The 15,382-nt window shown below is 51.3% G+C and overlaps 6 protein-coding genes across 6 annotated transcripts; 1 reads left to right on the top strand and 5 right to left on the bottom strand.

Annotated features, from left to right (window-relative positions):
* Window positions 1-64: 64 nt before the first annotated feature.
* Window positions 65-253, bottom strand: N7471_005903 (Glutathione S-transferase/chloride channel C-terminal; the record flags this gene model as incomplete). The annotated part of the gene is made up of 1 exon (XM_057278622.1): window positions 65-253. The coding sequence occupies one exon, from the start codon at window positions 251-253 to the stop codon at window positions 65-67; it is 189 nt and encodes a 62-aa protein (XP_057138232.1).
* Window positions 254-544: 291 nt separating this feature from the next.
* Window positions 545-772, bottom strand: N7471_005904 (Glutathione S-transferase/chloride channel C-terminal; the record flags this gene model as incomplete). Its single annotated transcript, XM_057278623.1, has 1 exon — window positions 545-772. One exon carries the CDS (start codon window positions 770-772, stop codon window positions 545-547), a length of 228 nt encoding a protein of 75 aa, XP_057138233.1.
* A 491-nt stretch (window positions 773-1,263) lies between these two features.
* N7471_005905 (putative transcription factor) lies at window positions 1,264-3,381 on the bottom strand (the record flags this gene model as incomplete). Its single annotated transcript, XM_057278624.1, has 4 exons — window positions 1,264-1,819; window positions 1,874-2,224; window positions 2,279-3,248; window positions 3,327-3,381. Coding segments are annotated over 4 exons (1,932 nt in total), but the record flags the coding sequence as incomplete, so codon positions are not given.
* A 489-nt stretch (window positions 3,382-3,870) lies between these two features.
* On the top strand, window positions 3,871-5,546 carry N7471_005906 (MFS transporter; the record flags this gene model as incomplete). Its single annotated transcript, XM_057278625.1, has 2 exons — window positions 3,871-4,203; window positions 4,305-5,546. The coding sequence occupies 2 exons, from the start codon at window positions 3,871-3,873 to the stop codon at window positions 5,544-5,546; spliced, it is 1,575 nt and encodes a 524-aa protein (XP_057138235.1).
* A 375-nt stretch (window positions 5,547-5,921) lies between these two features.
* On the bottom strand, window positions 5,922-9,464 carry N7471_005907 (uncharacterized protein; the record flags this gene model as incomplete). The annotated part of the gene is made up of 3 exons (XM_057278626.1): window positions 5,922-7,172; window positions 7,238-7,737; window positions 7,796-9,464. 3 exons carry the CDS (start codon window positions 9,462-9,464, stop codon window positions 5,922-5,924), a joined length of 3,420 nt encoding a protein of 1,139 aa, XP_057138236.1.
* Window positions 9,465-10,784: 1,320 nt separating this feature from the next.
* On the bottom strand, window positions 10,785-15,354 carry pan1 (actin cytoskeleton-regulatory complex protein PAN1; the record flags this gene model as incomplete). The annotated part of the gene is made up of 4 exons (XM_057278627.1): window positions 10,785-11,928; window positions 11,991-12,521; window positions 12,573-14,688; window positions 14,757-15,354. 4 exons carry the CDS (start codon window positions 15,352-15,354, stop codon window positions 10,785-10,787), a joined length of 4,389 nt encoding a protein of 1,462 aa, XP_057138237.1.
* Window positions 15,355-15,382: the final 28 nt, after the last annotated feature.

Below are 15,382 nucleotides of genomic sequence, written 5' to 3' on the forward strand. Positions count from 1 at the left end.
AAAGCTTTTTCATTTATCCATGGTGTTACCATGATAGCTACATTCACAGGTGTCGGTATAACAGTCAATAATTTTGCCCATATGCGTCTCTCATAGCCTCGGGTGTATCCCCTTGCATCTTCCAATCCCCCTTTTGAAATGCCGGCAACTCCCCCAACTTGTTGAATAATCCCATAACGCGTGGTAGCCCACCCAGATTGGTTCCATAAGAAAGCGCCATCTCCACCGCCGGTGCAAAACAGTCGTCGGCCATGGTCACAACGTCCCCAGCCGAGAATAACCTTCCACATTTGGCCAGTAGTTCTTCATACGCCGTCAGGCCAGCGAGGAAAACCTCCGTAACAAAAGTGATCTGGTCCTTGGTTTCACCTCGAATGGCGCGGACTCGTTTGGCGATCCGGCCATAGGTGATATGTTAAATGTCATTGGTGATTATGTTCACCATCTCTCGGACCCGGGCACGCTGCACTAGATCAACACTTTGAGGTAGTAGTGGTGTCAGGGTGGGCAGGCTTTCTTCCAAATACTCCAGAATAGGAATCGACTAGGTGAGAATAGTGTCATTCCCATCTTCCTTGATGATGAGGATCGGTACAGATTTGCTTGGATTCAGTGCTTGGAACTCAGGGCTTTCGTGCTCGGTTTTGTCGAGATCAATGTACGTGTGCTCAACAGGAATACCCTTAAGGTGCATGGCAATCACAACATGATTTATGCATGTTGAGCGGTAATATGAATAGAGATGGTATGTTTTGTTGTTATTGGTTGCCATTTTGGGGATGAATAGGTTTGGTGGAAGCTTTATGGTAGTGTTGTGAGTGGTGGGTGACCCGAGAGAAGAGAGGTAGGTATCGGAACGGTAGAGTGATGGCAAGTTGCTAGAGGGCCGATAAATTGCTGCTCACTCTTTGTAATTCAACTATAGCTGAAACTACCTAGGTAGCTACTGGCTCTGTTATCTTTTTATCGACAGGGGTGAAGTTCTTAGAACAGTCCTCCGTCCATATCCGTAGTGGAGGGCTCATCTCCATTTCCAAGGCTCCAGACGGGAGCAACCTAACCCAATACATAACTTTAACTCTAATAGTACATTCGCGTCCCTCTGCGGACTATGACCCTAGAGCAGGGTGCTCTGGGTTCTAAAAATATGAAGCCGTCACCCGTCGGTACTCCGATAGGCAAAAGCTTGTAATCCGTCCGTGCCCCGATATAGACAGGGCAGTCGGGGGGCTGTCCCAGCATTCCCATCAAATAACCTCGCTACTAAACCAACCCTTCTCCAAAGTCCTCAGGCCCAAAGATAAAATTGTCAAAGTCAAAGTTGACATCCTTGAAAATAGCATCGAAACAAACTCCCGAAGACTCATCTACCATCAAACCACACCTACTGCCATCCAGACTGGGGTAAGGCTTGCCCGTGATCCTGGCCGCGAGGGTCTCAAACGTCCACACACACTGCTGAACGTAGGGACTCAAGTGTTCATGAGCATGGAGTGCCAGGATCACACCTTCCCAAGACTGGGAAACAGAATCTGTGAACAGCTCTGATCGAAACATCGCTGCGAGGAAATTGGCACCCGCGATGTGGAGGTAGTATATTCTGTACCACCACGGGAGGAGTCCGATCGGCTCATCTGGCTCGAGCGCCTCATTAACTAATAAGGCCACCTGCTGCGCGGCTTCGATGCACATGCTGGCGCTTTCACGGAGAAGTCGGTGGCTTAGGCTTGGTGATTTGAGTGAGGGGTGTGTGTCTCGTTTCATCGAGTAGAAGCGGGCGAGCATGGGTCTGTAGAGGAAGATTCGGTGGTGGAGGTAGCTATGTAGAACAATAAAAATCGATTTTAGTCAAGGTAAGGAATTCTTGGCTTACCGAAGATGAAGCAAGTATCGCGCAGCTCGGGACGACCTGTTGACAACCATTTTGAGGTTCTGCGACTGCCAATCGCTGGGGAGATTATTTTCCCAATTTCGAAGGCATGCATCTAGTTGCAATGCCGTGTTATGGTACTCGTCTTGCTGAGATAGGAGTGGAGGGTGAAATCTGGCTGCCAGACTAGTTCGCGTCTGTATTTGCGCCAACTGAATTTGATTCCCGATTTCGTGGAGTCCCAGTTCCCAGGTATCATGCATCGCGTTCTGGCCTACTTGTTGGGAGCTACTGGTTGGCGGAGACGGTATTAGCACCAATGCCGACGTCTTACCCAGTGACCACGAGATGCATCTATATGAAGTGAGTTAGTGACGGCTATAGAATAGCGATCCTTCCATGACATACCGATCAAGCGCAACACAGCTAGCCCATACTTTCTGTTTCAGGGCTTCGTCGTCACTAGAGCCTTTTAACAAAGGCGCCTCGTCGAGATGGCAGCACACGCTCTGCGCAATTCGCATCGCCAACCCCGCTGTCATCCATGTCTTCTGTTGATTGTTGGTGCAGTGGAGGTATCGATTCATCAGCATCAGGCACTGTATGAGCTCGAGTGATCCAGGTTTCCATAGCATAGACTCGGCAGGAAGGAGGGCCCATGCGCGCTGAAAAAAGCAATGTCCTTCCTCGTTTCTTTGCTGCAGCGGGTTGTGTTCTTGTCTTTGAACTGCCAGGGCAAAGACTACATTGAGGATACCAACCCAGAGGTCGTAGTCTGCGCAGAGTGGTGTAATGGGTGTTGAATATACTTTTTCGTAGTTTTCAAGGAAACGATGGCGATCTAACACCGGCTCCATAGGATCAACGTGTCGCCAGTATATGTCAATCAGTTGATCGGCATATGCCCGGGGAGGCAATTCGGTTGACGAAGACAATAGACAGGATTGAGAAGGTAGGTCAAGATCTCCAAATAGCGGCGCATCTACGAGTGGGACCTGATAACAGGTGGCCGGGATGAGTCCTGCCCTCACGTCTATGGCAGCGGCAACCTGGCCGGCAAACTGCCCATGTGCGGTACAGTATGCCCGGTTTTGCTCCAGGTCAGGCTCTGCCTCTCGATCATCGTCCACATGGTTAGACCCGAGTGTTGAATCAACCATGGGGACCGTTCCGGGCACTGATGCTGGTGGACTCTCGAGTGAGGATGGCGGAGAGGCCATGATAGGAACAGGCTTGTGAACTGATGATGTTTGTCCACGGGGTTTACGCGCTGTCTGCTTCTCAACGGCACTGATAAAATGGCCATAAACACATGTCTTACCTCTCGCCTGGCATCTGGTGCATGCTTCATGGTTTGTGTCAGCCTTATGCACGAGCTCTGTAGGTAAACGAAACAATGGAAGAAAGATATACCCGGACGAGCGCCATCACATTTGATCTTCCTCAAGCGACATACTTGGCAGGCGTTTGAGACTCTCAGCCTTTGCCTGCGTAGAGGCTTTGATGGTGTGTGCTGGTCAATTATCACTTCGTTCATCATTCTTGTATCGAGCAGTTGGAGACGGCGAGTGCCCCCAGTCGATCAGGGCAATCTGCCCAATTGATAATCCGAAAGATCACCAATCAGATAGCTTTCCGTCTTAAAATGGACCCAGAGCGGAAAGCTCTTTCATTTGCTGGTAGTTTCCACTTACCGCAACCTTAGTGAAAGGCAGCCAATGAAAAGTACATACCTCTCCCGTAGGTCGACCAATGAAAGAGCAATCCGTCTTTGATACTCTGCCATCTATTAAACCGTTCTGATATATAGATCGAACGCTGCGGCAAAAAACAAAAGCTTCCTCGTGAACAGCCTAGAATTGAAAGTTGCGCTCTCAATACTCTCCAAATTGTCGGGAGAGAGCTTGCTCCTTCCCCCTCTTTTTCCCCCAGTCTCGTCGATAGTCAATACCACTATATTGATCTCTCAATTTTCTCCCTTGCACCGCTAAGACAAATCCATGTCTAATAACGAGTCGAAAACTTCTGTTGACGCAGGCGAGGTCGAAAACGGTCACACCTACAATGGCTCGGGCACCGAGAATGACCCATTCCTGGTGGAGTTCCAAAAAGATGACCCCAGCAATCTGATGAACTGGGGTGAGTCCCGCAAATGGTCCATTGCAGCCATTGCAACCTTTTCGGTCTTCGCCGTGACCTTTACTTCCTCCGCATACTCGGTGTCGGCAAATGAAGTCGTCCAGGACTTTGACATCAGCACCGAGGTCTTCATTGCCGGGCTATCTCTCTTTGTGCTGGGATTTGCTATCGGTCCTGCCGTATGGGGTCCCTTGGTAAGTTGTTGAGTCTTCTTGTCACTTTGAGGAAGACTAGCTAACCATATTGTTTGACAGTAAGTCTCGATGATGCAATTCTATACACATATTATACACAGAATCCGGTAGCTAACATTGGCTCAAGATCGGAACTATACGGAAGGCAGATTCTCTGGATTATCACTCATATAGCCATGGTCGCCTTTCTGGGAGGATCTGCAGGCAGCCAAAACGTGGCTACTCTCCTCATCCTGAGATTTTTTGCCGGCACATTTGGCGGCTCGCCACTCGTCAACTCTGGCGGAACAATTGCCGATCTCTTCCCGCCTGCTCAGCGTGGCCTGGCATTGACCATCTACTGTGTTGCACCCTTCCTCGGTCCTATTTTGGGCCCAATCGTGGGCGGTTTTGTGTCTGAGAACATCAGATGGAGATGGGTCCAGGGTGTCTGCGTGATATTCATTGGCGTAATCGGCATTTTGGGCATCGTCTTCATTCCTGAGACATATGGCCCGGTGCTGCTTCAACGGCGGGCATGTCAGCTCGCCAAGGCTGATGGCAAGGTCTATGTGAGCGTTTTGGAAAAGAACCAAGGCAAGAAGAAGCCGTCAGAAGTCTTCAAGCGTGCCTTGTTCCGTCCCTGGATCTTCCTCTTCTCCGAGCCCATCGTCTTGGTAGCATCACTATATATGGCTATTATATACGGCACGGTCTACATGTTCATGGGCGCCATGCCTATCGTGTACAATGAAGACCGCAGTTGGAGCGAGGGCATCGGCGGACTGTCGTTCTTGGGAATTGCTGTTGGCATCATCTTTGGACTGGTCTACGCCATCTGGGACAACAACAGCCGCTACATGAAGCTTTTCGCGGCAAAATCCGCAACGGCCGAGTCCCGCCTGCCACCTGCGATTGTTGGAGGTATCGCCCTTCCTATCGGCATGTTCGCCTTTGCCTGGACCAACTACCCCAGCATCCACTGGTCTGTCAGTATTATCCTGTCTGCACCGTTTGGATTTGGCTGTGTACTCGTCATCCTGCCCATCATGAACTACTTGATCGACACTTATACCATCTATGCCGCTTCTGTCCTGGCTGCAGCTGCCATCTTCCGCTCGGTTGTGGGCGCTGTGTTTCCCCTATTCACGACACAGATGTACCACAATCTGGGAATTCACTGGGCGTCCTCTATCCCGGCATTCATGACTCTCGCGTGCATGCCATTCCCGTTGGTCATGTATCGCTATGGTGCCGCGGTCCGAATGAAATGTAAGTACTCATTCGAAGCGGCAGAGATGATGAGGAAGATGCAACTGCAGCAAACAGCTACTACTGCGGAGAAGGACAACGACGGAGCGTGAAGCGTTCTATTCGAAAGTTTCCGCATATATATATCTTTAGTTGGAGCTAGTTTGAGGGTATAGATAGTGTCTCACTAGAGGGGCCGTGAAGGGTGCAGATATTGGAGACATGGCTGTCTAATTGCCAGAGGCTCATGTATTCGTGTTTTGGCTTATTTACATTTTCGCAATAGCCTTGACTATTGATATGCATACGATCAATTAGATATCGAATTGCTAAATAACAGTTGGTTTTCTATGGAAAAAGCGCCTCGCTAGCTATCATCGGGCGATGGATGCATGAGAAATAAGGGACATCTGCAAGGACCAAACATCGCTATACATAACGCCACTGGGAAGAGAAACTCCAAAACAGAAGGCCAGCACAGATTCGTACTAAACAATGTCCTTGCGGGTGATGTGGTTGAGCTCACACATCTGGCGGAACTCAGCATTTGTATCGAACAATGCAAGTGGACTCTGGAAATCAACAATTCTGCCTTGATCTACCATGCAGATTCGGTCATAACGTATAATCGTTTGCAGTCGATGAGCAATGCAGATTACTGTTCGATCCTGAAATGCCTCTAGTAGTGTCTGCTGCACTTGTCGATCCGTGTCTTGATCGACGGCAGAAGTCGCCTCGTCACAAACGAGGATGCGAGGATCTCGCACCAAAACACGTGCCAATGCTAGCAACTGCCGCTCACCCAGAGAAAAGTTTTTGCCATCTGGTAGAACTTCTCGATCAAGGTGCACCTGCAGGTAAAGGTTGGTTTTGCGAAGTGCATTGTAGAGAACATCGTCTGGGTATTCTCTGGAGGGGTCCAAGTTTGTTCGAACTGTGCCCTGGAAGAGAGTGGGGTCTTGAGGGATGATAGCTAATTTGGATCTCAGGGAATGAAGATTCAAATTTGCGATGTTGATATTGTCAATGACAACTGACCCATGCTCCAGTGGGAATAGTTGGAAAAGAACGGATACAACTGAGGATTTGCCTGCACCGGTACGCCCAATGATGCCGACCTTTTCTCCATCATTGATTGTGAGGTTGACATCTTGCAGTGCTCGAGGATGATCACTATGATAGCGCAGACTGACTTCCTTCATGGTTATGGTTCCGGTCTCTGGCCAAGTTGACGGTGGCACTGTAGCAGAGCTAGACATCTCTGTCGGAATCTCATTGCCATAATATAACATTCTCTCAACTGTGATAAAAGAGTTTTCAATCTCAGCGGTTTGGGATACAATGCCAGGGATTATTTGTACGACAGCCAGGGCATACGTCATTAATAATCCAGACATACTTGCTGGAATCGAGTTGTCGGACATGACAATCAAGGCTCCGACGAACAGAATGAGAATATTGCCCAGTGTATCCAGTCGGAGATTCAACCACTGTTGGCTAGCGGACATCAGATATGAAAGGTTACTTGCTTCATCGATAGCGATACTCAATCGACTTTGGAAGATATGCTGGACGCCAAAGCTTCGGATGGTCTGACGACCTGCAATGCACTCGACAGTATTCCCTGCAACAGCAGAGCGGGATACAGTCTCAAACCGTTTCAGCTGTTGCCTCGAAGCGCGGTAATAACTGGAAGTATAGTATACGACGGAAGAAATCACTGGGAAGGATAGTACAAACTGCGAAGATCATATATTAGTTCAAGCTAATGTGATGGCAACTGCAACTGCTATGTTTCACTTACAAGAGGAAACTGAACAGATATGAGTAGGAATGTGGAGAACGCAATGCCAATTAGCATGAAGAAGGCCTGAACCGAGCCACTAACTCCATTGTCCAGTTGATTCACATCACTGGAGAATAGGTTCATCAACCGACCAGCTGGATTTAAAGAGTGAAATGACATGGGCGCATATAAGACACGCCGGAGAGCTGTCTTGAACAGATTGTCACTGGCTCGCAAGCCGGTAATTGAAGCCTGACTAAGATATGCCCATGCGAGAACGCTCTGGACTACCCCAAAAAGGATATAGCCGACTATATAAGCATGGTTATCCCACCCTAGGGTGTTATCCACCCACCATGAGAGCCAAACGCTAGTGAATATTCCAGCTATTTGCGAGACAATCAAGAGAGAGAATAGAATAGGCCAATGGAAGATCGAGCCCGACGCAGAAAGGTACGTTTTGTAAACAGACCCGTGTATATTGCCCGACTTTTGAGTTTCACTGTTTATCATCGTATCTGTAAAGAAGTTCATTAGTTTCAATAGGAGCTCATTTTCACCACGATGACTCCTTACTATGATCTTGGTCGCTATGCACTGCTTCATAGTCTCCATTGCTCAATTCGCCATGCTCTGCATTTTTCGAGTTCTTTGGCAGGTAATTCTCCTGGGTAGGAACCAAACGCGACAACAATTCATCACCAGAAGATGGATTGGATAGGCTTTCAGAAGCCTTAATTTGGCCCTTTTCTAGCCACAAAATACGATCGCATTGGGTGATTATGTGCCTTTGGTGAGTCACCAAAATGCAGGTTTTCCCACGTAATAAGCCAAGAATAGCTTTATTGAAGATATGCTGGCCAACATTCGCGTCGACGGCTGATAGAGGATCATCTAGAAGCAATAGATCGGCGTCTGCGTATATTGTTCGCGCAAGACTGATACGTTGCTTCTGGCCGCCGGACAGTGTGATACCCTGCTCGCCGATGTAAGTAGCGTCGCCATGCTCCCATGTCTTGAGATCTGGCTTCAAAGCACATGCCTCCACCACCTCATCATACCATGGCCGTAGTAAAGGTTTGCCAAACAAAATATTCTCCTGGACAGTTCCACTTTTAATCCACGGCACTTGAGAGCAAAAGGATCGTGTGGCGCCTAGTATGACATGGCCTCGAGTTTGGCTCATCTGGCCGGCAAGAGCGAGGAGAAGGGCACTCTTGCCTGCACCTACAGGCCCTGCGATTGCGATAAGCTCTCCTGGCTTGACCTGCAAGTCAATGTTACTTAGGGCTGAAGACGACGAGTGCCCATTGCCAGGCATGCTGGATTCATGCGTGGACAGCAGACTGGTCTCTTCGTCAATCACGGGAGAAGGAATATCGCCATGGGCAGCATAATCCCAGGAAAAGTAGCCGCTGGTTATTTCGACGACATTGACGGAGTTGAGATCCCACTCGATTGTCTTCTGTTGATCCTCCGCCTTCAGAAATGATTCGATGCGTTGTATGGATACCCATGCATCGATGAGCTGGTTAAGCACCATGGGCAAGATATTGAGAGGCTTGCGAAGACAATTGAACAGCGCCAGCGAAGAAAATGCCTCTGCGGCAGTCAGTCGGCCATGGACTGTCATGAATATAATGAAAGACAACATCGCCGCATATGAAGGTAGCGAGGTAGACAGGGACATGATCGTGCTCTGGAGGTTTAATAGCTTGTGTTGCTGCTGGACCTCGGCCTCTCTGACATCAGAGATTCGACGGAGGAAGTATGGCTCCCAAGCATGGAACTTGACAAATTTCATATTGCGCAGTCCTTCAAGGAGGCTCAATATTCTGTGATCTACCGCGACATTGATTGCTAGACGTCTTGACATCAGCCAACCCATGCTGTATTCCAGGCCTTTCGCACCCACCCCAAGGAGCAAGAGACCGCTCAGAGCGCTCCAGGTAAGATTATAGAACAGGATTGCCAATGCCGCGACCACGGCCACTGGCTCACTCCAAATCATGTTGGCATATAGAAGAGCGCTCTCAATACGCTGCGAATCGATTGTAATAAGGTTCGCTATCTTCCCATCAGTCCAGTCATTGCTTTCACTGTTAGAGAGCTTCAAAGACTTTTCAAAGATTATTGCTGTAAGAATAGCCTTAACCTGGCTACCGACCACTTCGCCCAGATAATGGTAGTGTACAAGAGCAAAGCTCATCCCCATCTGGGTGGTAAATAGTAAAGCCACAAACATCAAGGAGCTGCTGTGGGATGACGACTCATCTGATAAACTGACGAGAAAATACCTCAGTAACAATGGTGCCATCACTTGCAGGAGGTTTGCAAATAGCATGGCAATCCCCGCAAGCCAGAATTCAAATTTGAACGCAGCATGCAGGGCCCGGAGAAGTGGGAAACTTCTCTGATGAGAGAGACCAAGCTGAAAGGATTCAAAGACAATATTTTGGTGTACCGCAACCGCACGAGTTGGATTCTGATTCCGGTTATCATCTCTAGTTAGAGGTCGGAAATACCCGATCTTGATGCAAAGGCGTGGTGAGCTTTATATGGCTTATATGCGGATGAATGCATCGGACAATCCGAAGACTCACAGATAACAATGGAAAAATCCACTGGAAGGTCAATCGACTCAATAGCCCGACACGGTCTTCGTGGATAATTTGGGCGTGATTCAGTCCCTCCCCAGTAGTAGAGCGACGAAACATCATTTTTTGCTCGACTTTGCATCCAAGATGGATGAATTGGAAAGTGCAATAAAGTGGTTTATGTACTCCGTACCCTTGTATGAGACAGGAGGCTGCCTAGTTGCTAGCGTGTTATCGAGGTAGCGAGTTGAAGGGGAGGTGTTATGTAGTTAACTATAAGATACCCCGGACGTATAACTCTCAAATTCGTGTTATTCATTGTACTAATAGGTTTACTCTATGAATACAGTGGATTTCAAAGCTAGTTTGTGTTCTCAAATCCCTATCTACGGAGTACGTACGGAATACCTACGGAGTAGCCTTTGCGGCGCAATCGCAATCCATGTCAGGCAGGGATTATTCGTCGTAATGGCCAGGGGTTTATAACGCAATCGCACATATTTTCCATTACTGTTGCCTATGTTGTACACCTTTCAGGCACTCGAGATATTGAATTGGATTGTATAGTCCCCTCCAACTTCTACTGAGCCAACAATTCCAAAACAGATAGCTCTCAAATAATGCTTCAATCTACCCAGGTTGGATGCACTGACCGCGAATCTTAATCTGTGTCTGTGGCATGGAGCCCTGCAGTTTCCAAAGTTGCTTCTAATGGTAGGACATGAGTATAATAAACAAAACCGATGAGTATTCCAAGAAAAGTACAGAAACACAGCTAACTACTCGCTAACTAACTCTCCCATTATCCATTGACCTCGTCACCTTACTCTCCAATGATGTAAGACAAGGTCATGTCTTTTCCCCTCGTCTCTGCATCTGTACAGTATGTACTCTCAAAACAAAAAATAAAAAAGACTCTCCAATTCCTTCTTCACAGCACGCGTCCAGCCGACGAGCTTGTGCTACGATCATTCACTTGGATCTTCTTCAGGGACCTGCCTTGCTGGATGGACGCAAGGAGGGCGCCTCGGCCAGCGCCAGCGCCACCGGCCGCGGCTGGGGGAGCAGGTGGAGGCGGGATGCCAGTTGGAGGGGGTGGCGGAGGTGCAGAGGGGGGCTCCGCCAGGAGGTGGAGGCGGGGGCATAGAAGGAGCACCGGCTCCTGGGGGAGGAGGCGGAGGCGGGGGAGGTGGAGGGGGAGGTCCTGCAGATGGCGCCGGTGGTGGGGAGGTGGCATCGCTAGGGCTTGGGATGGCAGGAAGAGGAGGCAGAGTTACTGGGGGTGGTGGGGGAGGTGCAACGGGGCTTTCTTGTACCGGGGTAGCAGATTTCGAGGCAGAATTGTCTTCGTCCATGGCACTCAGAGGACGTGGAGGGGCCATAGTGCCGAACAGGATGCTAGCAAGTTGTTTGGCGCTGCCGCCAGTTGGACGGTCGTCTTCATCATCAGACGAATCGAACTCGGAGCCGGCAGCGGACCAGTCGTCTTCTTCCTCAGGGCGGGCACGAGTCTTGCGTTCCAGGGGGGCTGCGCCGGTGAAGGTAGGCTTGATGGGCTCTTGCTGGGCCAAGCGGTGGAAGGGATTCGTAGACTGAGCTGTGGCAGACGGCGAGGTCGCTTGGGTGGGGCCGGATGGCTGAGCCTTGATCTTGAAGTATGGATTCTTGGACTCGGCATCAGGCGTGGCGCCAGGAACACTACGGCTGCTTTCGGGGGAGCTCACTTCGCTAGGCACGCTTTCGACAGCGGGGGGTTCAGGAATAGCTATCGTGGGCACAGGAGGCGGGGTAGGGAGAATCTGGCTCTGTGTCGGGGTGCTGTACTGAGGCGTAATATCGGCAGGGCCTTCGTCATCGGACGATGACTCGTCGAGTCCCTCGAGTTCACGCTGCAGCTGTCGCTCACGTTCCTTGGCCGCCTCCAGTTCAACGCGTTGGGCTGCAAGAATAGCTTCCTGCTCTTTGGACTGTCGGCTAGCCTCTTCCCTGCGGCGCTTCTCTTCCTGCTTCTTGATCTTGCCCTGGCGGACCTGTTCCTCAAGAGCACGGAGTCGAGCGGCTTGGGCATCCTTCTCACGTTGGAATTCCAGCTCGCTTTGGCTTGCCTCGCCCCTGTAAATGATTAGCCAACTCCCCTATTTTTTTATTTTTTTTCCCGGCTGTGGATTACTCACTCTAGACGCTTAGTCTCCGCCTCCTGCACCTCTTGCTCTTCCTTGATGGCCTGCTCACGGGCAGCCTGATCCACTTTAGTGGGTTCCTCTCCCTTCTTGGCATCGGCTTGGCCAGCACTATCCGTCCGAGCCCTGCGGGTGGGCGGCGCTGGTGGTGGTTTCTTGCCTGCAGTCTTTGGAGCTGCATCGCTAGGAACGCCCCGTTCCTCAGCCAGGCGACGCTGTCTCTCCTGTTCCCGCTTAGCATCCTCTTCCTCAGCGCGTTTGACACGATCTTCGCGCTCCTTCTTCTCACGCTCCTGGCGTTGCGCAAGAGTCTCACTGGCGTCATTTGGCTTCAAACCAGCAGCAGCCATGCGCTCAGCAATGCGCTTCTGTGCACGCTCTCGAGCAGCCGCCACACGATCTTCATGTGTGTTACCAGGTAGAGATCCTGACGAGTCCACGGACTGGGGCATCGAAGGGCGCGCAGCAGCAGATTCGGCCACTGGAGATGCTCGAGACTGAACTTCGTGGGAAGGTCTCTCTCGCCTATACACTGTCAGTATTGAACACTTTTCCTGATTGACAAGAATAACATACTCTTCTTTGCGAACATTGGCAGTTCGCGCACTACGGCTCAGGTCGTAGATGAAGTCGCGGATAACATCCTCAACTCCCAATGCATCCTCCCAACGACGCTTCTCATGCTCACGTGTGGAGTTTTGGCCTTCATCCCGGAGACTGTCCTCCAAACTGCGAGCGAAATCACGGACACTTTCCTCAACATCACGGGTCATAGTGTCGTTGCGCTCCCGCTCGGTCTTCACGTTAGTGCTCTCAGACTCCAGACGACGAGCCGCCTGGCCATCGTCATCTTCTGTCACGGGTGCGGGGCGCCCAGAAAGCTCGGCAGCCCGGGCTTGCATACGCGCACGCGCGCGGGCCTTAATCCGATCTGCCTCGGTCACAGTGCCACCAGGGCCAGTGCCAATGATGTTAGAGGCGCCACCGGGGTGCGCCTTGGCGTCCTTGAGACGGAAGAGCTCAAGCTTCGCGTCCGCGATCTCACGCTCAAGACGACGCACATCAGATGCAACCTGGGGAACTTGATCTTCATAAGATTGCAGCTGGCGACGAAGGGCCCTGCGATCTGCCCCACTGTCCACTTGACGGAATGAGGCATTGGGGTGGGTATCAAGATCGTCCTGTACACGGCGGATACGGTCCATGAGACTCTCTGCCTCGCGGCGATCCTGGCGGTCGAGAGCATCATCATCCTCGGCTCGGTTCTCGTCCTGGAAGTCGGCCGCGTCAATCATGACTTTGGCCTCGCGGATCTTCTTGTGCAGCTGTTCTACAGAATAATCCTCATCTGAAGCACCAGAGGCGGCCGGCGATGGGGTACGAGCCTCGTTACCAACGCGACGGCGTGCACTAGAGCGGTATCCACCAGCGGAGTCATTGTTCTTGAACATCGTCGCATCCTTGCGGCTAGCCGCAGAAGCGCCAGCTGCACCACCACGGAAGGAGTGGTCCTTAAGATAGCTGACACCAGTCTTCTGCGGCTGCAGGAACGCCCCGGTAGCCTTGCGGGTTTCAGCATCCTGAGAGAGAAGAGACTTGACTGTACCAATGGAGTCGTTTAAGTGTCTCGTAGAAGGAGGAACAAGCTCGGGTGGCAGACGGCTAGGAACTGGGTATCCGTTCAGAGCACGGTAGATCATGTGCATAGCCACGGCGAACTCATCCATGTTCAGTCGGCCGCGGTTATGGGGATCAGCCAGGGTCCAAATCCGTTCCAGGTCTTTTCTATTCAGACCACTTTGGCCCATGATCTCGATGGCAGTCTCGCCACTGATGAAGCCCTTGCGGAAACCGTCCCATGCACGGAAAAGATCATCGTAAATCTTCTTCTCCTCCTTCGTAATTGCCCAAGCAACTGTAGCATTTCCTGAAAGGCCGACAGCACTGAAACCACCCTCACGCCCAGGCTGTGGCATGAGCTGCTGCTTCATAGCATCGATGTTGGGCAAACCCTGCGCTGGTGTGTTGATGAATCCCCATTGACCTGGCATTCCCGTAGGTTGCGCCGCCAGGCCCGTAGGCTGCACACCTAGGCCTTGCATTCCACCGGTCTGGGCGGGGTTGAGGTTCGACCCGTAACCAGTAGGCATAGGCGGCATCGGAGGCCGAGGGCCAGTATATCCAGTGGCCTGCGGATTAGTCATGAAACCGGTTTGTTGAGACTGAAGAAATTGAGGCTGGTTCTGACCAGGGAAACCCGCCGGGTTGGGCTGCTGGATACCTGTCTGCTGGGGGAAGAACCCAGTAGGCTGTGCTGTCAGCTGCGACAGGAGCTGAGCGTTGTTCGGTTGCTGCGGGACGGGCTGTTGAACAATTGGGGGCGTCGACTTGTTCTCCATGAGAGGCGCATCGAAGTTGGGGACGTTTGTTCGCTGTTGGACCGGCGCCGGCTGTGTGTCGGGGACATCGAACGAGATGATGTCAACCATACTGGAAACCTCGTTCTTGATCGTCTCGGGTAGGGAGGAAGGAAGCTCGCGACCGGTGAGACGAATATTGCAGAGATACATGGCCAATGCAAATTCTGGGAAGAACAACTGTCCGGACTTGGTAGTATCAGACAAGACCCAGATCTTAGAAAGATCAGCGCCCGTCAACTTGGAGCGCATCAAAAGATCTCTTGCTTTATCGCCTATTTTGACCAGTCAGTACTGCCATACAAGCCATAACACGTTACCCATTGGGTGCAGGGAAACCCACCATCCATTGTCTTGCTATCGCCAACAGCAGACTTGAAGAGCTGCTCGAACCTCGCCTGGTCCTGCGCCGTGATAAAAGAAAGTCGAATGCTCGGGATCTTTGACCCTGTCTTTGGCGGCACCTGAGGAGGCGCCCCAGAGCCAGCAGCATCTTGGAAGGAGTTCGCGATATCGCTGGAGGTCTTGAATCGAGTTGGTATCTGCGGCACCGGAGGCGGCTGCTGCGCCTGGTTCTGGGGAGGGTATCCGGTGTATTGTTGTTGGAAGCTTTGCGCTTGCTGCTGCTGGGGTTGCTGGGGCACGGCGCCGGGGAAGCCAGTGAATTGCGGCTGGACCTGTCCTGCGGGGAATCCGGTGGCTTGAGGCTGTAGCTGCGGGTTACCGAACGGGGAGGGCTGGCCGGCGAATCCGGTCGGCTGTGGAGCAAGACCAGTGGGCTGCGGAGCAAATCCAGTCGGTTGAGGCTGTTGGATTGATGGGGGCTGCTGGCCTTGGGGGAATTGCGAATAGGGGGGTTGTTGTTGCTGTTGCATGAATGGTGCCTGGCCGGGACGGCCAGTGGCACCACCCCCGAGGAAGTTATTCGACGAGGAAAACATCACGGATACCACGCTCGCATGAGCAAAC

The sequence above is a fragment of the Penicillium samsonianum genome (assembly GCF_028829775.1).
Source record: "Penicillium samsonianum strain IBT 33392 chromosome Unknown utg000003l_segment0_segment0, whole genome shotgun sequence".
In the NCBI taxonomy this organism is placed as follows: domain Eukaryota; kingdom Fungi; phylum Ascomycota; class Eurotiomycetes; order Eurotiales; family Aspergillaceae; genus Penicillium; species Penicillium samsonianum.